Here is a 24773-nt window from a genome sequence, read left to right as displayed (position 1 = left end):
CTATGCCAGCAGAAGACCGATTCGAGTGCCTTTACTGACAGCACGACATCGCTTTCAGCGATTCTCGTGTTCACGTGAGCATATCGGTTGGTCCCTAGATGAATGGAAAACCGTGGCCTGGTCCGATGAGTCACGATTTCAGTTGCTAAGAGCTGATGGTAGGGTTCGAGTGTGGCGCAGACCCCATGAAGCCATGGACCCAAATTGTCAACAAGGCACTGTTCAAGCTGGTGGTGGCAGCATAATGGTGTGGGCAGTTTTTACATGGCATGGACTTGGTCCTCTGGTGTGACTGAACCAAACAGTGACTGGAAATGCTTATGTTCAGCTACTTGGAGATCACTTGCAGCCATTCATGGACTTCATGTACCCCAATAACGATGGGATTTTTATGGATGACGATACACCATGTCACCGGTCCACAACTGTTCGCGATTGGTTTAAAGAACATTCTGGACAATTCCAGCGAATGATCTGGCCACCTAGATCGCCCGACATGAATCCCATCGAGCATTTATAGGACATCATCGAGAGGTCTGTTCATGCCCAAAATCCTGCACCATCAACACTTTCTCAATTATGGACGTCTATAGAGACAGCATGGCTCAATATTCCGGCAGAAGACTTCCAACAACTTGTTGAGTCCATGCCACGTCGAGTTGCTGCACTTCGCCGGGCGAAAGGAGGACCTACACGATATTAAGACGTATCCCATGACTTTTGTCACTTCAGTGTATATATATATATTCTTCTTAAAATTATACAACTGGACAAGCTAATTTTATCAGTACAAGCATGAGAGTTATTCCTATATTCAGAATTTTCAGTTCAAAATGTTATTTTATGAATCTATATACTGTCAACTCTCGATATCTTAAAGTCGTATAACTTGAATATTCCTTTAACTCTAAGTTTTCATTGGGTCCCAAACTCTTCATAGGGCAGTGAGAACTTCCTATGGCTCAAAAACTACCAATAACTTGATGGTTCCTTGGGATTTCAAGTTATTGAGAGTTGACTGTCGATAAGAATAGGTTTAGGTGGGCATGTAAGTTCCTTTTACAAATCCAGAGTTTAAGCCGGAGTTTTGCCAAATTTGGCACAGAGGTCCTTTGATGCACAGGAATTCATTGGGGTTTTTTTTGAATTAAAAAAAATCCAATGAGGTTCAAGCATAAATTTTGAGCCATACTGCATGTGCTGCCATCTATTAACCAGTCTTAAAGGATTATATTGTGGAAAAAAACCAATAATAAGTTCAAGTTTGATCTTTGCCAAATTTGACCCACAGGTCTTTCTACGCTCAGGAATTAACATAGGGTTTTTACAGAATTAAAAAAAAAAATAAATAATCCAAAACGGCCTAAATCAGTGGTTCTCAATCTGGGGCGATTGTCCTCAAAGAAGCGATTTGGCTCCTCAAGGGAGAGATAGGGACCAATGAGTATTAAAAAGGTAATAAAAAGCCATCAATATCAAAATTGAAAAACCGGTTGTTAAGATTTCATACAAGGAATCACAAGCTAAATAAGAAACAAATTAAAGTTTAGGAGCTTCCTCCTCACATCTCGGTAGAACATTAAGGAAGTATTTCATCATTCATCACCAAATTTATGAATTTTCAAATTTTCAATTAATTTTTTTTTGTGTGTGTGTCAGTGTTTTTAACTTCCCCAGATTCAATTAAAAAAAAGAAAAAAAAAAACATTTCTTGAAAGGCAATAGGAGTTGGTCAATTTCTAGAGGAAGCAATGGGTTGAAAAAAGTTGGGGAACCACTGGTCTCAATTTAAATCTTGGGACATAAAATCAGGTCTTACAAGAGGCCATGTCAGCTTGGTCAGAAACTAGGATCCCAGATTAGAATTAGAGTAGTATAAATTTGACATGTTTTGAGTGTGTGTGTGTGGGAGGGGAGGAGCAGCAACCAAACTGACAAGAGCCCGCCTTGACTCTTTGTTTCCCTGCATAAAATTGTTCGTTTCTACATGTTAGTTGGGAATTTTACATTATTTTTTTTTGTTTGTTTAAGCCTCATTGCATAACATGTGCCACTCAACAGAAATATTATTTTTGAGGTAGACTGTGCAACATCTGGCAATACAGTTAGTATAAAATAAAACAAAATGTTATGCCATTGGCATACTTTTCCAGCATTTCATGAAATATTTACAAACATTTAAAAATAATTCAACTTACCAACATAGGAGGTGCTCTAAACATGTAACAAAATGGATAATACATCAAGTTCAGAAATGTACAGGCATAAAGATCAGCATAGTGGCATATTTGGTTAGCAAAAAATGTTTGCCTTGACCCTGGAAAAAAAAATAAAACAATGACATTCTTGCAGAGAAATTAAATGAGAAAAGTTAGTAAATTTTAACCAAGCAATGTTGTGTAAGATTTCATTGAAAGTTAAACATTTATATGCTACTGTGAAAGTTCAAAATCTGGTAAATGTCGAGACTAGCCATTGAATACCAAGGGTGATTGTGAGTTCATGAAACTTTGTCATCATCATCCAGTTTTAAAGAGAAAATATGGGAGGAGGGCGGGTGGAACATACTTGTTAATCATTCACTAAGATTCAACTTTTTTATTTCATATTTTGATATTTATTTCAAAGCATTTCCCTGAATCTTATTAAACTTAAATTTTGGGTAAAAGAGTTAGTCAAAGCTTGAAGGAAGAATGAAAACAGGATAACATTCGAATTTCACCTGCTTTTATTCCATACTTTAAGAAATTATGCACGTTTTAATGCTTCAAACAGAAAATTAATTTCAAAATCAAACTTTTGTTCTCAAAAATGAAACATTTAAATTTATGGTATTTACTTCCTTACATATAAATAAACAGTAGCACTTTGCAGAAATTTTGTTTTGCTATGTATATTTCACTGATGTTCATTTGTTCAGGCTGTAACCTCATTGACTAACATTATTTGAAAATCAACTCTTCTATTTACATACTTACAGACAAAATTATATGCCCAGCATGAGAACAGGAAAATTTAAAAATTAAAACAACAAAACTAACCAACACTATTAAAGCTTCTGTGGAGCAGGTTTAGCATTATTATTTGAGATTTTAAGAAAACATGCAAGAAAATTCTTTCCAATTGTAGAGGAACACATTTTTTAAATTTTTAACTATAAGTTAAATGTTACATAGAAAAAAAACTAAAAATTGAACAGTAAATCTGACCATAGAAGTAAATTGTGACAAAAGCATAGTATGCAAAATAAACAAAGCAGAAACTCAGCACCTATAAAAACTTTGAAAATTGTATAGCAGTTTTGATTATAAACAAATATTTATCTTTGAAAAAATATTTTAAATTCAAAAATATATCAGGTACTTCATAGCCACTATTATTCTTGTCAGTGTATATCACACATCATTAATAACTTTTCAAAAGTGGAGGGGTTCAATCCCCTCTCCCCTTTTCAATTAAAAAAAAATATAGGTGAGTGACGTTTGGCGGAAGAACACGCAAGGGGGAAAAAAAACTATTTGTGATCAAGAAGCTGGAAAGTAAGAAAAATACCAAAAGGCCATTCAAATCAACTCCAAAAGAAGAAATAATGATCGAGCTAGGAAAAACATTTATGAAACAGAGCATTCTTTCAAATTAATCAGAGGACATACTGTAATCCTACAGAACAAAAAGGCAGATGAATCATCTTAAAAGCATGCAGTTGTCTCATAAAATGCTAAGAAAACTTCAGCAAAAAAAAAAAAAAACATTGGTAAATATTAGACAATAAACTATCGCCCTTAAGCCAGGATTAAAGTAGAACAACATGCAATATTCCCATAACCCGGTTGTGGCTTCCAGATGCTACAGTTTCATTCTTGTTATGAACTTATCAGTATGGAACAGTCAACATCCGAGCTGGAGGCAGATGTTAGCTCATTGAAGCTGAGAATGCCAACAAACTGGTCTCTAAAATAAATTTAGCACACCAGCAAGAGTCTGCAGCAATGATGTGGTTCAACTCGTCAATCATAAGCAAAGCTTGGATAGTAAGTTGCAAACTATCGTCCTTAAAATGTGGGTCAGGCAGAACTACTAGCAATATACAAATAGCCCCATTATAACAACCGGCCTATCAGTATATAACATTGATAATAATGGGTCATAACCGAGCTATCTGTAAATTGGTTACATTGGTGAACAGTCAAATTAGAGAATAATTCTTAAATGAAAGATTCTATGAAAAAAAAACATAAGTCATGTTCTGGAATCAGCTCACAAAATACTGAGTAAGGAAAACTATAATTTCTTAAAATTGAAAAACGGTGAAAAGCAAAAACTAGTTCAGACCCTCATCAATACTTTGTGGGTGTAGCCATGTAGTGCACCTGCATAGTTATCAAATAATTCAGACTTTTGATAAAGCTGATTTCACAAAAAAAAAAAAAAGGATTTTATTTGTTAGCATGTATGTATATTATCAATCAGGCTGAGAGCAACTATCTTACCTAAAATAAACGCCATTCTTTTATTACAGAATTTTTAAGTTTTTCAACAAGGTAGCAATATTTTTCAACTCTATCAATAGCGCATGGAAATTTAGACAATCCCAAATACATCTAAGATTTATAGACATCAAATTATTATTCAATATTAGACTCTTAACTTTGGTAAGAAAACTTCCATTTAAAAATTGTAGCACAAAGACTACTTTCATTTTGCAGTTCTTATCTTCCTTACAAGCTTCAAAATAATAACAACAACAATAGTTATTGCATAATTTATAGAAACAATTTTACCTGAAAACACATACACAGATCAAGAATTTAAAATAATAAAATTTTTTTAAGATGAAATTGACATCGACTGATTTCAGTTTGAGTGTCAACCATGTCAAGCGTTAATATAAAAAGAAGAAAATAAAAGATGCACTTACCACTTCTGAATGTGCTGCCTAAAATACCGTATGACTGGTCAAGCTCATGAGAAACTTCCTAAATGAAAACAAAATTATTTATTATTCATCACATTAAAAGCAGATCATCACGTCATATTTTACTTCCATTGCTAACTTATTCATTAGTCCATTCAGTTCTAAAGCTTATAATATTGAATTTTCTGAGCAGAATGAAAACATCTCAGACAACAATCTACATGGTTTTCACATAAAAGGTTCTAACATTCATGGAAAAAAAAATGTTTCTCCATTCAAAATCTAGTTTAAAGGAAAATGTTTTCCAAAAAATTTCAACGGCTCCGTCAGCTTCGATATTATTTCTCAAAGATTTCCCTTTAGGGCATTTCAGAGAAAAACTGCATTAATTGTTTCAGAAATGTAATCATCTGAGACTGCCAACGAGCAACTGATACAGAGCACAAAATACCATATAAAGATTTTAGTTTGCAGCTTAATGGCAAGTTTGGAAAATACTATGAATGGTATGCATGCTACATACCCTTTTGAGGCTACAAGACTAGATGCATACACATCTGTTCTGACAATTGAGCTGTCTTAAAAAGCCCTGAATAATGTTGTGATAACATCCCATGCATTATGGGAATGTTATAAAGACTTTGCACTATTGCAGAGAAACATCAGAATGAACAAAAACAAATACCATTCAAATTGCATCCATGAAGTTTACACATCATTAAAAGGGCTTCTTGTATTCCTGAAAAACGAGTATGTAATTGGCTTTGCAATTTTGCATGACATTTGTGTTTTTGCATTCGGTCTACAGATGTAGTCAAAAAGTTCTTCTTGGCAAAGTTCTATGCCAAACTTACCATTGTTTTCATATTACAAGAAATGAAAAATTAAGTGAAGTGGAAACATTTTTGAAATGAAGAACTACAGTGAATGCCGTTTAATTGAATCAACCGCTTTAATGAATCAGCCACTTTATGGAATTGGAACTGTAACAAATGTGATTCATATAAGCGGCGGACACTGTATTTTCATTACAGTATCACTTCTGACAGTTTATGTGCATATATAATTCAAATAGAAATGAAACTATTTTTAGAGGGAAACAAAATAGTGTTGAAGAACCTGAATACTTCTTCACTGAATGGCAACCTTGTCGAACAGAGAATAAATAAAATGATGAATAAGCAAATTATGTTACTTTTTTCTACTTAGCTTGCCAAAAATTTAGCATATTTTGATACTTTTAGGCAAAACCACGACTGTTAACAACATTCTATAAGCAGCACAATTTAAAATCTTTTCACTAAATTTGTATCATATGTTTTTTCTCACAGCAAACTTGTTGCAACAGCAACTTCAATGCAACAGCAAACTTGTTTGATGTTGCATTGAAGTTTCATTTCAAATAATTTAACTTTTTTTCTCACTGTACAAATTTCTTAGCAAAAAAGAAATGAGAACTCAAAGATACATAAGATACATGCAAAATTCTTGCTAAAAGCACATAAGCAAAATATTATGTAACATTAAATACACATAAACTTTTACTTTCTTGTTAACAAATACAAATTAGTTTAAAAACACAGAAAAGGAAGACATTAAATGGCTAAGCATTGCATGCTGGTTTAATGGTTTTCTCCACACCATCAACACAGAACACATAAATTACTCATCCCTATCAATTTTTCTTCCACCCATAAAATGTTGACTAGGTTTGCAACCTCAACTAATTATTTTTAAAAGTATTGTATTTAGATCCATCAAGAAAAAAGTTTTCAATAAAAAAAAAGTCTACTTTGGTTATGTCCCTAGCTGCCTCCAAAAGGGAAAAGAAAAATACCATATGTTCGCAAGATTTCACACACACATACATACTGGACATATGCATTAAAAAAGAAGACTGACAGGAATCAAGAGGGCCAAGTAAAGCTGTTATGAGCCAAGACTTCAGATATTGTGATGCTATTAGAGAAAATCACTAGCTTTTCTTTCTAACAGATAACCAATGCAATAAAACTAAATAGTATAACAAAAGGGTTTTTAAGCAGAAGAGTGAAATACGCTACTGGAAATAAAATACAGTGCAATTGGCAAAATAAATAAATAAAAAATTTTCAGAAAAAACCACCACACACACAATAGGGCTACAATATAAGTCAAAAATAATGAAAATTTAATTAAAATATTTCAGGCATTCTTTAAATTTTCATAAACCTAACTCCAACCTATTAAGAAATAAAAATTTTTCAAGTTGAAAACACATAAAGTATCAGCAAAGAAATTTCCAAGAACGAACAAGTTTACCTCGTAAAACTAGATTCCAAAATAAAAATACAGTCGGACAACCATATATCGAAGCAGCTAATTGCCAGAAAAAAATTCAATATGTAGAAATTTTGATATATAGAAATGATCTTATTTTATCATCAAAATCCCCTAAAACATTAAAATTAAAGCTAATTTTTGTGCATGAAACCTAATTTCTAATTTACACGAGCATCAGATTAAATGAAGGTTAATAATTAAAAAAACAACAGAAATTCCACATTTTTGCTCCTTCATACATCTTCATTCTTCGGCAATTCAACTTTATCCGCAACATTAGGGGATTTTCGTTTTGACAATGTATTCGAGAGAAAAGTAAAATATCAATCTACTTAATTTGAATGATTTTTACTGAAGCTAAAAAGACTAGAAATGATAACTAACCAACAAAAGGGATAACTTGAAACTGATATTACAGTGATACTTGTTACAACTAAGACTTGAAATAAACTTGAGGGAATTTAAGAACTCCAGAATGGAACAACGACCTATCTACACACCTCTCAACCCCAGATTCCTTATGAGTTTCGTAGCAACCTTTAGTGAACATAGTTTTCTCCCTTAACCTTTATTTTTCATGAGACAATCAATCTGAAGTGGAAAAAAAAAATCTACGAATGTCTCGAATTTTTTTTTTATGTATAGAATTTTTTTCAATATATAGAAACAATTGTAATGAACATAGAAATTTGCTGGGATTTCGATATATAGAAAATTTTGATATGTGGAAGTTCGATATATGGAGGTTTGACTGTAGTTCTTTTCTATCTTTATTCTATTACAAGATGGTTTGAAAATTAAAGGGAACGGTTGAAAACCAAGCGATATGCATCTTTTGAATAAATACAGTCATTTAGCGTAACTTTGAGTCATGCTGATTAAGTTTGCATCACTTTAAAACCACTAGAATGTCCAGTACTGCCCTATCTTCACCAAGTTAAGAATGACGTTGCCTGCTTTTTATTTTACAAAAAATAAGTAAGCAACATTGTTAATAGCTTATTGCATGGTTCAATAATTTTTAAGTTACTGTTTGGAAGCTATTTCTGAAGGTGCTGAAAATGCACTTCACACTATAAAATATGCAAAATAAAAAAGAAGTTATAAAGTACAAGGAAGACGTTTATATATTTAGAAATTTTATTTTTTCTGCTTTAAAGATGCATTATTGTTATAAAATTAATTTACTCTGCATTCCATTTCTGATGGGGCTCAAAGTTATCCTAAACAGCTGGATAACTTTGAATCAGGTTAATGATTTATTTTAAATGGATTTAATAATTATTGCAGTAGCCCATCGTTATATCACCCCTCATTATATTGCTCTTTTATTCTGTTTTCCAAAATATTAAAGCCTAAAATTAAAAAAATAAACTAAACAAATAAATAAAACAACCTTGCTTTAAGTTTGAAAACCATTTATGAAAACACATGTTACTCAGAAAAGGTCTCTTTATTTTGTCAATGAACAAAATGCAGATACTTCTGTTCTTCTGAATTTGCTGGAAAAGTAGCGGCGATTTCTGTCATTCAAATGCACATACCCCCAGAATATTTCAGTTTAAGATAGTTAGAAAACTACTTGATATTTTCTTTTGTATTGATACGAAGGGCTTTACAATGAGTGAGAGAGAGAAAGCAGCCAGACATCATACTGGACAAAAAAGAAGAAAACATACACCCTTCTGTGACTGCCCTTTAGTATCAAAAAGATTTGTTCTTAGTTGCACAAATCTAGATTTGCATCAAACAAAGAATGTTCTAGATGGGCGAAAGAGTTTTCTGGATCATAGAAGAACTAAACTTTTGGCGTAATGAAAGAAAAACAAATAACTCTTTTAATCTAGCATTATTATGATAATGGTGTAGTAGGTTCGTCAGTTAGGGGAGTTTTTATTAACGTTACTCTAGAAACTGAAAAAACTGTACACTTTCAGTGACGTATAAGCTGGTCAAAATAAGAACAGCACTGCAGATGACTTTCCTCTGAGAGAATATTTGTTTGTCCTTTGTGAACGTGATTTTGGGACAGTAAAACAAATGTTAAACAGATATGACAGTTTAAATTTAAAATCCAAAGAGTGCTACATTGATAAGGATATGAGAGAATTGGTTCAAAATTTGGACATTATCAACCAAAATCAGAATAGTTGGCAGTGATGATGTTGTACAAATTTTCCAACTCTTCCAAGTAGCGTCATAAATTGAAAAATAACTAGATTTTTCTAGGGCAATTCCGGGTGTTTTTAAAGCATAATAACTCTGACAAACAACAATAGACAAATAAGTAAAACATAAAAGGTGGAGATTTAAGCAGATTGCCTTGGAAAGTGTACACATACCACATAGAAAATGTTCAAAACACATGCCTCAGGCAAGCATGCATCTTTCTCCCACAAAATTAAGCACCATTCTATAGAATATTATGATAAATATGGATTCACTAAACTGCATAGTTGCAGAAAAGTTAGTTGATACATGTGGGTTTGAATATTGCTTTCCTAATTATTTTCAGGGTTCTTTCCAACAATTAATTGCATATTATAATTATACTTAATGTTATTTTTGTTGGCAATTTCTGTTGGAGCATGAACACTCTTCCATGTCTTTGTTTCTAAATTGTGAAAAAATAAAGGGACATAAAAATGGAGTAAAAGTTAGGAATTTTAAAGGTATAAAACAAGTTTAAAATTAAATACATCATATGGTTTCAAGTATCACCTAAGTTCTGATGCTATTATATTCAGCGCACGCGTTATTTAATGTATTTAACAGATTATGAGAATACTTTTAAATAATTCAAATTGATTTAAACTAAAATAGAACTAAAGAGTGGTTGATTTGATAAATGACAACACAATAAACACTGCAGATACTATAATCCAAGCATAAAAAATGAGCAAAATGTATTTTTAATGTAACAAAAATTCATTGTGAAAGAAAATCATTGAATACAAACTCGAATTGAATTTCTGAGTTCACTGATATCAGGAGAATCTTTACAACTGCTATCCATTTCTCTAAAATACAAAAAGAGTAAAATATTTAATGCTATAAAGATATAAATAAGACAATGTTTATAATAATATTGCATCAACTAAGATTACTCTAACTTATAAAATTACTATCACATTGAAAACTATCAAAACAAAATGCCTAAAAAAAATGAATACAAATAAGTATTTAATATTAGAACTTATTATTTTCAGTAAAATTTATAGCATTAAATATTTTTAATTACACTTCTATTTATGAGGCCCCAGGGTATTTTGGGATTTTTCAAAATTTTTGTTCTTTCAAAATTTTCATTCTTTCTTGTTAAATTTTATATTGCTATTAAATTTATCATCTGCCAGTATCATAAAGCTGAATATGGCGCCTAATTGTGTGTGTATATATATATATATATATATATATATAAAATTAAGCAAACAGAATTACAAATATTAAACAAATTATAAATAACAAATGATGATAAAAAGGAAAAATGCAAACAGCTATTAAGTAGGAATAGATAAAGACTGAATCCAGAGCTCATCAGCCGTGGAGGATTCATTAATTATGGTCAAAAGACCAAAATTTTAACTATAAACTAGAAGAGAATGTTTAAGCTCCAGTACATGTAATATAGAGTAACAATGGGCAAACGCACCACTTGCTAAGCTAAAAACAATAAGCTGCTTAATTTTATATTTACTTGGCTTTTTAGTTTTGCTGCGTTGCGCATCTATGGGCTCTTGGTGTGGTCTTTTCAATATTTTTCACATTTATTATTATTATTATATATATATATATATATATATATATATATATATATATATATATATATATATATATATATATATATATATATATATTGAAAACATATTAAAGAGGAAAAAAATAGAATACTATAAACCACAAGCCCAAAGATGCACAAAGCACCTAAACAAATAAGCCAGATAAATATAAACATCAATAAAACAACAAACAGACAAGGTTACAACAGGTTACAAGGTTAAAAACAAAACCAATCAAATGATCATTTGATTGGTTTTGTTTTTAACTTTATTTTTATCGACTGGCATGAAAATTGAACCAATGACTATGGTTTGGAACTTGCACCTGGACACATAGGTAAGACTTTTGATTTTTTGCTGATGGTACGGTGGAGGGACATTATTGATAGCCTTGGCTTCTAATGTCTGAGACAAAACCCCAGTACTTAGTTTTAGGTCTTTGTTCCAGAAATCTGCATTCATTTTTCACATATGGTGTGTTTAGCCCTATGTAATCCTTAATGTTAGCTTTTTCGGAACAGGACTTCCTACATTTAGTTTTAGTATAAATTTTTTGGTCTTTCGACCCTAGGATGAAGTTTCCACTGCTGAAGAGTACTGACTTCATCACTGTCATTTATCCATGTTGTAACCTTGTCTGTTGTTTTATTGATGTTTATATACATACATACATACATACACACATACATATATACATATATATATATATAAACATCAATAGAACAACAAACAGACAAGGTTACAACATAGACAAATGAGAGATGAAGCCAGTACTCTTCAGCAGTGGAAACTTCATCCTATGGTCGAAAGACCAAAATTTTAAACTAAAAATAAGATGTCCAGTTCCGAAAAAAATCAACATTCAGGATTACATTGGGCAAAACACACCACATGTGAAAAATGAATGCAGATTTATGGTATTCTAATTTTTTCCTCTTTAATACATTTTCAATATATATATATATATATATGTCCAAAAAAAGTCGCATGCCTTAATATTCGGTTGGATCACCTTTTGCACGTATTACAGCTTTCATACGTCGTAGCATTGCTTCAGTGAGCTTTTGTAGAGTATACGTTTTTATTTTCGCCCACAATTCTATCAAGAAGTCTCCTAAACGTTTGATACATGAAGGAAGTGTGGTGTGTGATCTTAAATCCTTCTCGAGTACGTCCCACAGATTCTCGATTGGATTGAGGTCTGGACTTTGTGGGGGCCAAATCATGTGTTGAAATGATGAATCCTGCTTATCGAACCCAGGTTTAACAATTGTAGCCCGGTGTACTCTGGCATTATCGTCTTGGAATACACCACTACCATCAGGAAAATAAAAGTCCATAGATGGCACAACATGATCATCCGAGATGTTAAGGTACTGTGCAGACTTCATTTGGTTGGTGCACAATGCAGCCGAGCCTAGTCCAGATGAACAGAAACAACCCCAGATCATTACACTGCCTCCGAAAGAGTGCACAGTGGTAACGAGAAATGTAGGGTCCATTGCTTTGTGTGGCTCTCTTCGAACCCTGACGTGTACATCGTTTTGAAAGAGCTTAAATCTTGACACTTCGGACCACATGACCTTACCCCAATCATTAACAGTCCAATTTTTATGATCTTTTGCAAATTGCAGTCTCTTTCTTTGATTGATGGCACTCACAAGTGGCTTCCTTATTGCAACAGTTTCTTAGTCCGGATTTTTGAAGTTCTCGTCCCATTGTGCGCTTGGAAATTGTTTTACTTCCCTCGTTGAAGAGTGATGTGAGTTGAATGGTCGATTTCTAGTGATTTTTCTTCACTAATTGCTTCAGAGAACGCCGGTCACATTCGTCCAGAATGGATTTACGACCACAAAGATATCGCGAACAGGTAGCTTCTCCACCATCTTTCCTCCTTTTAATAATGCTTTGAACAGTTCGCAATCCTATACTACTAATTTCAACTATGTCTTTTCATTTTGTCCCACTTAAGTACAGGCCAACAATTTGCCCCTTTTTTTAACTCTGTTACTTCACTTCCTCAAACACAACTACCGATTCCAGACATGCTTACTTCAAACTAAACAGTCTTCTAGTGGAACGCCTGCATTTTTGCTTGCATCGAGCAAAAATTTATGCAAATATCTGTAATACTCATTGAATCACCTTCTTCCAAAATTGGAACGTTTAAAATTTTACCGCGACTTTTTTTTGGACACTTAGTGTATATATATATGTTGGGTCATTCCATCATGACAAACGTAATATTCAGAGATGAATATTCTCAATAGTCACCATGCATTGGCACTTTCAACATTTTCAGTTCTAAGTAGTTCTAAAGATAAGTGCCAACAAAAATAAAAAAAGACAAAAGAAAGCGACCTGAAATTCCAACTTTCATCTACAGAGCATATGAATAATATAAGCTATAGTAAGAAATCACTACCACTTATCTCTCTAAACTTTAAACTTGAAAGTTTTGCTTGCATCTTTAAAATGTTGATTTAAAAACGTTTAAAGAATACTTTTGTTAATTTCTGGAATTACTTTTTTGAAGTCAATAAATTTTATTTCAAATACTTTAACTTTTTATCACAAATAAACCATTTCCAGATTGTTTAAGCCAGGGGTCCACAAAATAAGTAGACATTAAAAAGGATCCCATTATCAAAGAAATCAAGAAATGCTGCTTTAATGTTTGCCGTGCCATGAGAAAGACCAGATAGCTCAATTGGTTACAGCATTGTGTTGAAAACACAAAGATCATGGGTTCAATTTCTCCTTGGATATTGTTGCTTTGAATGACTGTTTTCACTCACTTTACCTTGATCCAAATTTCCACAAATATATTATCCGATTTCATTGCTGGATTCTGAACCACAGTTGTACTTTTGAATTAAAATCAGGAAAGAAAGTTTATTTTAGCGTGGTAAATGACAGTATCATAAATAATATTCCTTTTTTTGGGAGGGGGGGGGGGGGTAATTCTTCATAAATTTACAAAAGTAAGGTATCTTTTGATTTTATTTTACCGCCAATTGCAAAGAAGTAAACAAAGAATTCACCTTCTGGCTGTTGTTTGAAAGATAACGGTTTAAAAATCGGATTTATTTTAATCGAGTGTTAATGCTTTGCAAGAGTTAGCTAGTATCATAAAATGTAGCAGAGAAATGAAATTCACATGAACTTGAGTACCTATAAGTATCTCCTAGTTGAACATCTAGCTCTTGTAATCTGGTAAAAATATGGCACTTGTTTGTCCAGACATGCACTTCTCTCTGTAGTTCTGGAACAATTAAGAATGTCCGCCAACCACGTGTTTTTTTAGATTTCAATATATCACCATAAATATGATCACCAACATATAGTACATCTTTACCACTAGCTCCGATGAGGGCAGTAAATGAATCTGAGCTTCCTGAAATTCATATGGGAAAAGATAAAAATATAACGTTAACTAATTTTTGTTAATTTAACAAGAAGTTCATATAAGAAAAATTTAGTTTGAAACATTCATACATATACAGTAGAACTCCACTCATCCAAACTTCTACTACCTGAATCACTGATTATTTGAACTACTTTCAGAATCCTGGAAAAAAATTATCAAAATAATGGTTCTGTCTATGAGCTGTTCCCTCTGCGAAACTGGTCAAGCAGTTTACTTTAACCAAGTTATTCAGTAAGTAATGGCTTTCATTTTGAGTATGGTATGTACATACTGTACTATTATACAGCACTTGAAAGTATGCTTAACATGTAAAAATGTTGGCTTTACATTTCATTAATAAAAAGCATTTTCTCATTAAAAAGGTTTTTTCCGGCCATTTTTAACATATCGTCGCCTCAGAGCAACAGTAGGATATCTTAGTGTTATTTCTGGGATTTGATGTCTTAGAATTGCTCTGAGGCGACGATATATACAGTAATTAATTGAAAGAGATATTTTTTTCAGAAACAATCCAACTAATCGAATTTTTAATTACTCTCAAATAGGGTCCTCCCCGAACCGAGTCAGATAATTTTAGTTCTGCTGCATATGTACATAGCCGCACAGCCAAGGGCGTACAGTAGGTCATAACTCCCACCAAGAATATAAAATTATACCACTAGCAGGAGTAGAAATTTAGAAAAATAAGCCTGTGGTCCAATGGACCAGTAACTACAAAATTTCACTGGTCTGTACACACTTTCAGTAGGTCATTCTTGCACAAGGTTTCAAAGGACAAAACAAAATTAATATGACAAACCAAGTCAATTAGCAGTTTTCAATAGACATGTCTAAGCAACTGGGGAGGAAACAACAAGCATCTTTCTGTTCACCAAAACTGATAAAGGAATTCAGCTGACAAAATCTTATCTGTGTTACTTTTTTCTTTTTCGCAAAAAGGCAATAGGGTTGCAAAAAAAAAAAAAAATGTTATAATGCTGCATAAAATTCTTAACTTACATCTTCTTGCAAGGAAAACATAAACATTTTAAAAGGAGTTTCAAACATTCTATCAACATTTTAAAAATGATGCTGCAAAATTATTTCGAAATTAAACAGGAATAAAAAATCACTGGTCCCATGGACCACTAAAATTTATATTCTGTTGGTTGGAATGAAGTTTTTCGCAGTCCCAGACCAACGGACCATGGTTACTTTTGAAACTTGAATTTGAGTTATGATATAAAAGTTTTTTTAGCCTGTAGTGGAAATCAGTGAACATTTTGATACATAATCAGAAAACAACAGTTCTTTTGCTCAAATCCAAAAAAATGTTCCATACCAATGACATTGAAAATTCTTAAACTTTATAGCACTTCAAGCAGAGTTAAAATATACTACAGTAAACTACCGATTATCCATGAGCGGCTTATCAGCGGCCTTTCATGCTTAAAAAAAAAATTTTTTTGGGTGAAGATTAACTGAATGTAGATAAATGCATATTTTTACTTAACAAGTGTAAAATTTATTTTTAGTGATCCCCATTGCTTTCTCCCCTCTCCCTTCCAATAACATTAAACATTTAAAGGTCACCAAATCCTGACTGGTTGAAACCTAATTTTTAAATCAACACTACCTACTGCTTTACATCTTCACCACTTACTGATTTTTAGACCTACCCTATTTGCTGATTTTTAGATCTTCAATACTTACATCGTAAACATGTGACCGGAGAAAAATTTCTCTTCCCTCCCATTTGCGTGTTTGGTGTAACCTAGATAGAGCTGTTGCATTTAATCTGCTTGCGTATGAGTACAATACGTTTGCAATAAAACTAGATTCTTTTCTAGCTTTTACATACACTGTTATCTTTTAGCTATAGTTTAAATGTAGGCGAGTGTTATGCATCTTTTAAGCACTATTTACATACAATAGCCCAATTTTAACCTAATATGTGGATTATCCGCAAATTTGCTTGCCGTGCCAATCTATTCCACACAAATAATCAAAAGTTTACTGTAGTTAAATAAACCTTTAAATTCAAACACTTATGTTTTACCTTTTGAGTACAATTCTTCCATTAATTCCAAGTGATTTTGATCTCATTTTGGGAAGTTTCATTCTTAGGAGGTTGTTGCCTAGCACTTGAGGGAGCACCATTAATCTTAAGGGGGGGGGGGGGCAGAACCCTTGCATAAAGTGCAGCACTCATCTTGCAAGGGTCTTTTTTATTTTATCTAATTAGAAAATAGTCACAGTTTCGTGTTGTTTTCAATTTTCAGTCACATTTCCCTCTCTGCTTTGGAGCCTATGCATCCAGTTTCTCTAATTTGTATCATAATGTGTTCGATAGATGCAATCGCCTTGGAACACATGGATTTTCTCACATTTATTTCCGAATTTTTCACATTTATTAATGAATGCATGCTCACTTCATATCTGTATACTACAAAAATTATGAATACAATAACATCAAAACATACATTATTTGCAGGACAAATAAAATTGTTAGAGCTAAATGCGAACAGCCGATTATTAGTTGTTAAATTCAACCTTAAATAAAGTCAACTTGAAATCTAAAAGTTAGGTAATTATGTCATGCAAATATGCAACAATTATTTCGCATGGGACAAAAACAATCAAAGCTTACCCCCAGAGTATACTTGGCCTGGACTTAAAGGTCCAACATGGATTCCAACTTTTAGACTACCTGTATCCTGAAAATACAAATCATAAGCAACTTCCAATATTTACTTTTAACTATAATTTGCTTACATTTTAAATCAGATAGTACATTGGTAAAAAGTTCCAGACAATTTTCATTTTTACATAAAATGAGAGTCCATTGCTTCTAGACTAAACACTTAATAAATTGTTTGATGTCTTTATCAGTTTACCTACCTAGAATTAGCAATTACATAATAAGAAGCCTTTTAAAATATGAAAACTTCTTATCAATCAAGCAAGCTCAATATTTAACTATATCTGTTAAAAAGTACACCTTCTTTTCAACCTAAAAAGCAGAAATCTTAATAAAGGAATGCTGTTTTTTTTTGGCCGAAAGATTTATTTTATTTTTTGAAGTCAGGTTAAATGAATGAAACAATATCTTCTAATGAAAGTGCAAATCAAGTTTTTACAATCAACAAATGCTGTGGTAAAATTATCAAATTTCATTCCAGTTATGAACTAACTATTCAAAAAAGTTATGCATAATACTTTTAAATCAAGCTATTATAGCCTTTCAAAATTATTGCTCTATAGTAAACTCTCTATTATCAGAGGTTGGATTATCCGCAGGTCTTTTCATTCAAAAAAAAAAAAAAAAAATTATGATTGTGTTATTTATTGCTTTTAGATTTTATAAATATTTTTACATTCAACGTTAGTGGATGCAATGTAGCAATGTTTTTAGTCATAATTTAAATGTATGTGTGAGCGTTATTATTATTTTTTAGCTATTCTATACTTCAAGTATAGTTTTTACCTATTCGAATTATCTGCGATTTTTGCTTATCCGCAGTTACCATGCCACCCAATTACGTAGATAATTGGGAGTTTACTGTATTAACGTTTAAAGAAGATGAGCCGAAAATGACATGGAGTAATATAAGTCTTCCAAGGTGCCTTGAAATGTAAATTTTAAAACACAGTAGATTGACATTTGCAACGCATTTTTAAGGACTGCTAGATCTTCACAGATCTAACTGAAATGTGTATTAAACAATGCTAATATAATTAATGAGTAAAGCAATTTTATTAAGGCAAAAATTGCAAAGAATTTGCCCCTCCAAATTTATGCAGGAGTTGAAATACCTTGAAGGAGTACTTAAAACCATCTACTAAAAATGTATTATACTTATTGTTCAAAACACAAAATGAAATTATACAGGTACATGCTAGAAAAGAAATATTAAAATTATAAAAAACACCAATAAAAAGTAAATTTAAGCAAATGCTTGCCTATTATAGCAGATGAAATTAGAGCTTTTCTTGATCGTACAAGTCCCTCCATTTGTAAGAGTTGGTTTTATCAGTTTTAGCTCCAAGGAGCAAATAGGGTTTTCAAGGATGGTTGAGCTGACAACCTCAACAGGATCACCAATTTAATTTAAAGGGTGACTTGTTGTACTGAAAATCATCATCATGATATTAATCGGCCAATATGCTTATCAGTGCATTTCTAGTACCATCTCAAATAATAGAAATTCAATTAAAAAACTTGCAATCTTTTTTTCTCTATGATTCCAACCGATTATGGTAGTCCTGAGACATTGACTAGAAGTATAGAGTGATAGCATCTGTTTTCGTTGGATGTATAGTATATATATATTTAAATCAGTGCTTGCTGTAATCTTTAACAAGTAGCTGCCATGCCAGGTCAACCTCAAAAGTAAAAGTTATGTCAAGTAACACAATTCTCAATAATCCAGCTTATATAAAAGACAAACAAAGTAAAATTTCCTATCAAACAAATGACAACAGTTACTAAAACTCCCTATTTGAATTTGGTCATTAGTCTCGAAAAATGCCCATTCGAATGAGAAAATGTCATGAATCAAGTTAACACTCTCCTAAATCTCGCAGTACCCAAAGTAACAAGAAAAAATTTCGCTAAAAGTTTTATTAAAATAAAGGCAATAGTCCCATAATAGTGTCAGCAAACCCTCTCTTCAAAAATACCTAGTAGAATCTCAAAATTAGTCTCCAAAAAAATAACCTCCTCTAACTTTACATTGCAATGTTGAGATACATCACGATGTAGTTCAAACAGGTTGAATTTGAAAAATAATATTGCGACACAATCACTCATTATTATTATAAAAAATATGAATGTTTTTATATAAATTGAAGACAGAAATTGAAAAGTGAAATAATGTAAAAAATATTTTTATAAAACTTTTATTAATCAAAACAAAAATTATTTGCAGTAGCAAAAATTATTTCTGGATATAAAAACTTTAAGTTTTACTTAAAAATTGATTTTTTTAACACAATATAGGGTCTGGTGGGGGAAAGTGGTCAATGGGGTAAAGTGGTCATAATTAAAATAAATGGCTATAGCTTGGAAATTAATGTTCGAATAAATGTGAAAATTTTATTTTAGGGTAGTGCATTTATAAACTTTATTTTGAATACAAAAATTTTACAACTGGCAAAATTTTATTTGGTAAAAAAAAAATATTTTGTGTAAGTATGAAAATTCTTAAAATCTAAACACCTTTTTTAACTTCCTTGGGAAATTTTGTTTGTTAGAATTATGAACAGATTGACTGCACAGGAAGCTTCCTACATGTCTCAAGAACTCTTACTCATTAGCAGTTAGCTGAATCTATTTTGAATAATTTGTTAGAACAATTTAAGTAAGATGGGGTAAAGTGGTCATAATATTAGGAATAACGAATATTGTTCTTCTAAAGTCACTGAAATCTTTAAGTATAAGGCAGATATAAATTAAACATTAATTTCACTTAATATAAATTGTTTTTACAATAAACAGGGTTAAATATATGAGTATATGCGTATGTATACGCATATACTCGTGTAGGCACGTATATATACGTATTCACATAAATGCACCAATAAACACGTATTTGGGTACCTGCAAGTATTTTTTATCTATACGGATATACATTCGACTATACACGTATATTCCTGCTTATATGCTCGTATATACGAACAATTATATACTCAGGGAGACACGTATATACGCAGACGTACTCGAGTAGACACTTGCATACAAGCATATGATATACATGTATACAGGGTGAGTCTAAACTCTTGGTCAAATTATTAAAAGGTGTTAGACGGGAGGATAAGAAGCAAGAATCATAAGAAACATCCAGAATCAAACTCAAAGCTGACGCGCTACATGCACGCAAAGCCAGAAACTGATAGATGTAAAACATGTCACAAATTTATTACACAATGACAATTTTACACAACATTTTAGGTTTTAAGAAATATTTAAAGTTATTGATGAAATTTGCAGCCGGCAGATGTAATACATGCATTGCAATCACTCTGTTGCAATTACGAGACTTTTGAAAAACTTTCATCAGTCGCTGCACCTTCGTTGCGATGCGTGTATTAGAACTACTACAGGCTGTAACTTTTAAACAAGCTGCTCTAAATATGTCTTAAAAACTAAAATGTCGAGTAAAATCATCTTTGTGCAACAAATTTGTGACCTGTTTTGCTAACGTCAGTTTCTGACCTTTTGTGCATGTAGCGCGTCAGCGACCATAAGTTCCTTATGATTCTTTGCTTCTTATCCTCCCCTTTCACACCACTTAGATTTTGCAAAAAAATCTTGGATTCATTCTGTAAGCATACATGTATATTAGCGGATATACTCATGGATATACGTGGATACATGTACTGGTGTATACACATAAATGCACGTATATACGTCTAACAGGTATATAATCGTGTTTACACGTAAACATACGAATATACTCGTGCTTTCATATATATTCACGTGAGTTGACACGTACAAACACGCACTGGATATATCCACGAATTAACTCGTGTATACTCGTATAAGTATGTATGTACACTTATATATGCGTATATACGTCGAATGTACACGTATATACTCAGTTATGAACGCATATACTCGAGATACAAGCGCAAAACACGCATATGATGTTCTTTTCTACGCTTTACTCGCATATACATGTGATACGTATATACTCGTGTAGACACGTATACACTCCTATAGGTAATCACGTATACATGCGTGAGTATATACGTGTATACACTCGTGTATACACGTATATACTTGAGTAGGCATGTGTATGCATCTGATGTATATATGTATCTATTCATATATGAACATGTTTACTCATGTCTACACGACACGTATAGTAGACTCGTGTATACCCGTATATACTCGTACATATACTTGTAACTATAAAAATAACCGAAATATACAAAAATTAGGGTTATTTGTAACGGTTTTGCAGTTTTTTAAAATTATGACCACTTTACCCCATGCTATGACCACTTTCCCCCATCCCATGTGGTAAAGTGGTCATAAATACAAAGGGAAATGAAAGTGTTATAAAACTACTTAAATTCAATATTTTTTTCCTGAAATGCAATGTACGGTGTTCTTTAATAATGCAATGTAAAATAACAACAAAAAAAGTTGAAGTGTTTAAAGAATTTATTGTTTTTATTATCCACCTAAGTTGAAAACCTACGATTTTATGACCACTTTACCCCACCAGACCCTATACAAAATGAATATTTTAGCATGGGCGATCCTTCAGTGCATCACGATATATCGTGGCACACCTAGTTACGCCGGAAGCCGTGACTTATGACATCAGTCTAAAAGGGCTGCCATGATTAAATCTGACCATTTTGCCTCACCTTCATTTTCTCACATTGGTCCACATGAAAAGTTTTCGAAAATTTTCACACCATTACAGTTGTTCATTATATTGGATTTGGTTTGGCTCACTGCCAATTCAACATTTCCCAGGAGACTGCAATATGGTTGGTCACATTGTGATAGGAACAAGGGACTCTCAGGGGTGATGCCAATTCAACACTGGTGCAGTGCCGATGCATTGCTATATGTAAGAATACTAAACCGGTGACACAATGTAGGGTGTACACTGATGTTTTGCAGAGTATCACAATACATTGCTCAGCCCTAGAAGTTAAGGCGTGAAAGTGTTACAAACAGACTCGCTTTTGCATTTATAGTATAGTAAGAATTGAGAAAGTGAAAAATGTATAAATAACTAACAAACAAAACCCAAGTTAATAAACAATATTTCACACATTACTTTCTCAATGCAACAGAGTCACTATTGTGAAAAGCTAAAAAAATTTTGAGCAACTGTAAATTGTGGGAAAATTTAGGAAGTTCCATGATGTAAAAACCTATAGAATTTATTGTAACATTTATAACAATAAAGAAATCTTAATTCATAAGAAACAATATTTTATTCCCAAATCAAATACTTACAGTATCTACTTGACGCAATGTTGTACCTCTAGTAAAGAATACAGGCTTTCTAGCATCAACTAATATATAATCAAAATATGATCTCCAATCTTTCTGAAAAAAAGAGAAAAAAAGATGAAAAGAAAATACAGTGAAATCTGTGTAAGTTGACCACTTGTGGTGCACTACTTTAGTGGTCAATTTACACAGGTAGTCAACTTATAGGGGTTAAATTATATGATATAGATCTAATTCTGTGTCTGAAAATAGCTGTCAACTTTACAGGTTTTTCTATATCACACATCCGAGTATAATTAAATGACTTTTCGTGAAATAACATTAAGCAAAATACCGATAACTAACTCATTTAGTCTAGGCATGAGAATACAGTTAAAAAATTAATTAATTAATTTAAAAAATAAAAGGCTTAAAAAATATAAAATAAACTGAAATTAGAAATTTTTCACCTAAGTAATATACCTCATTGACAGTCAATGTTATAAGAAACAACAATTAGCTTCTTATTTTGTGGTCTTAAAAGTGCTGAGTTGCATGCATTAACTATTTGAAAAAAAAAAAAAAAAAAAGACAACGATTTCATACATTAAAAATAGAAATATTAAATACAAAATAGGGTTGGTTGGGGTAAGTGGGACCCCTTTTTAGAACAGCCCCCTTAGTAATGTTAACAGGTCTCTTTAGTAATGCCTCTAAACATGTAAAACAATCACATTTTTAAGACTTTTAAGACTAAATTTCCGCGGAAGATTTTCGAACCTCCTTTCCCCTAATATCCACACTAAGTGTTACATTTTTCAGCATTCAAATACATCAATTAATAAAAAATAAAAAAAACACCATGTTTCATTTCTTAATTTTTTTTTGTTTTATTTTTATAAGGCCCCCCCCATTTAGTGTATTAGTCATTCGCCCCCCCCCCCCCCACCAAATGATTGTCTGGATCCAACTGACCTTAGAAAAAATCCTGCACAGGCCACTGATCTGAAATAACTTGAATGCTTTCGAATAGGAGCGGTAAGAGTATGGGAACACAAAGTTAAATACAGGAAAGATTGAAAAGAATTGTCAACAATAAGTCATTATTGTCTAAGAGGTAACTGCATAGCAAATAGAAATGAGTGAGTGTTACAGAAACAGATGCAGTAAGGTTTAAAAATGTGTAAAATATCGGTTGAAGTGGCAATTTTTTTTTTGTTAGTGATGCTTCAATTACATCAAAATTTAAGATAACTAAAGAAATGGAAATGATATAAGATATAACGATCAAAGACTAAGAATATGTACCAGATAGAATACAAGTTCCCCACCTTATAACAAACAAAATAAAGCATTGGAAATTCTTTGCTAGTACTTCCAGTTTAAACATGGGATGAAACAATGTGTTTCCAACTGTCCAAGTTCAAAAACATATTATAAAATAAAAAAATAAAACAATAAAAAATATCATTGTTGTCTGTCTGGGGAAAAAAAAAGAAAAGAAAAAAGAACAAATTTGGCATAAAATCATTATTATTCACACTTTGCTCATATTTCTTGTAGGGGTTGCCTTTATCATCATAAAATTGCTATTCACATGTTACTTATTTGTGAACTGAGTTCTGCCTACAGGTTTGAACACCTTGACCAACATAAAACCGATTCTTGAGATATTCAAGACATTTCCATTAGGTGCTGGTAAATTTCACTTCAGTTATTTTTTTTTTTTTTTTGACTCTTTTTTTTTTTTTTTTTGAGATATGTACAATAGACATCTAGTTGCAATGCTTGGTTTTCTTGAGCACCCACTTCTTTCATTTCTTTTTGTTCTTATAAAATTGATTAACAAAATTTATTTTATTCATAAATCTCATTTTATTTCTATTTTCCAGAAGAAAGTTAGCTGCACTCATGTTCTATTCTTGAGATTTTTCATTTATGCCTCTCTACTGTTTATACACCTTTTTCCTTGTAGCATCTTAAACCATGGCGAAAGGTCACTTACATTTTATAAATGAACTAAAGAATATAGAAACAAAGAAAAACAGTTTTTAGAAAACATGATTCCTTAGAAAAAATCAAAAGTTTAGAAAATACTATCAGAAAATATTCCAGAACTACTTCCGAAATTGGCAAATATTTTGAGTGAGGACATGTTGATGTATAAGGGTTGAATTTTTAATAATGGAAAATATTTATTTGCTCTTAACACAAAAGTGACACATGCCACCAAGGTTTAGTCTTTCAATATAGTCACCAGCATAGCATACAATTTATTTCCAATGATGTGGAAGTCATAGAACACCCGTAGCAGCGCGTGTTCTGCACGTAATTCGAATAGAGCAGTCCACAGCTGCAGGAGTCTCTGGAGCAGTTCTGAAGTGAATT

General features: G+C 32.1%; 1 protein-coding gene across 2 annotated transcripts in view; it reads right to left on the bottom strand.

Moving 5' to 3' along the window:
- The window catches only part of LOC129231601 (cytosolic purine 5'-nucleotidase-like), a 125405-nt gene that overhangs the window by 6454 nt on the left and 94178 nt on the right, over positions 1 to 24773 (bottom strand). For both annotated transcript variants that reach the window (XM_054865964.1, XM_054865963.1), the window contains 6 exons: positions 22410 to 22502; positions 17076 to 17142; positions 14191 to 14413; positions 10197 to 10257; positions 4919 to 4976; positions 2199 to 2317 (listed from right to left, as the gene is read on the bottom strand). In XM_054865964.1, the coding sequence (XP_054721939.1) occupies positions 2199 to 2317; positions 4919 to 4976; positions 10197 to 10257; positions 14191 to 14413; positions 17076 to 17142; positions 22410 to 22502 (621 nt within the window). The remainder of the gene's footprint in view (positions 1 to 2198; positions 2318 to 4918; positions 4977 to 10196; positions 10258 to 14190; positions 14414 to 17075; positions 17143 to 22409; positions 22503 to 24773) is intronic.

The sequence above is a fragment of the Uloborus diversus genome, chromosome 10 (assembly GCF_026930045.1).
Source record: "Uloborus diversus isolate 005 chromosome 10, Udiv.v.3.1, whole genome shotgun sequence".
NCBI classification, from domain to species: domain Eukaryota; kingdom Metazoa; phylum Arthropoda; class Arachnida; order Araneae; family Uloboridae; genus Uloborus; species Uloborus diversus.
This window is presented reverse-complemented; position numbering and strand designations above follow the sequence as displayed.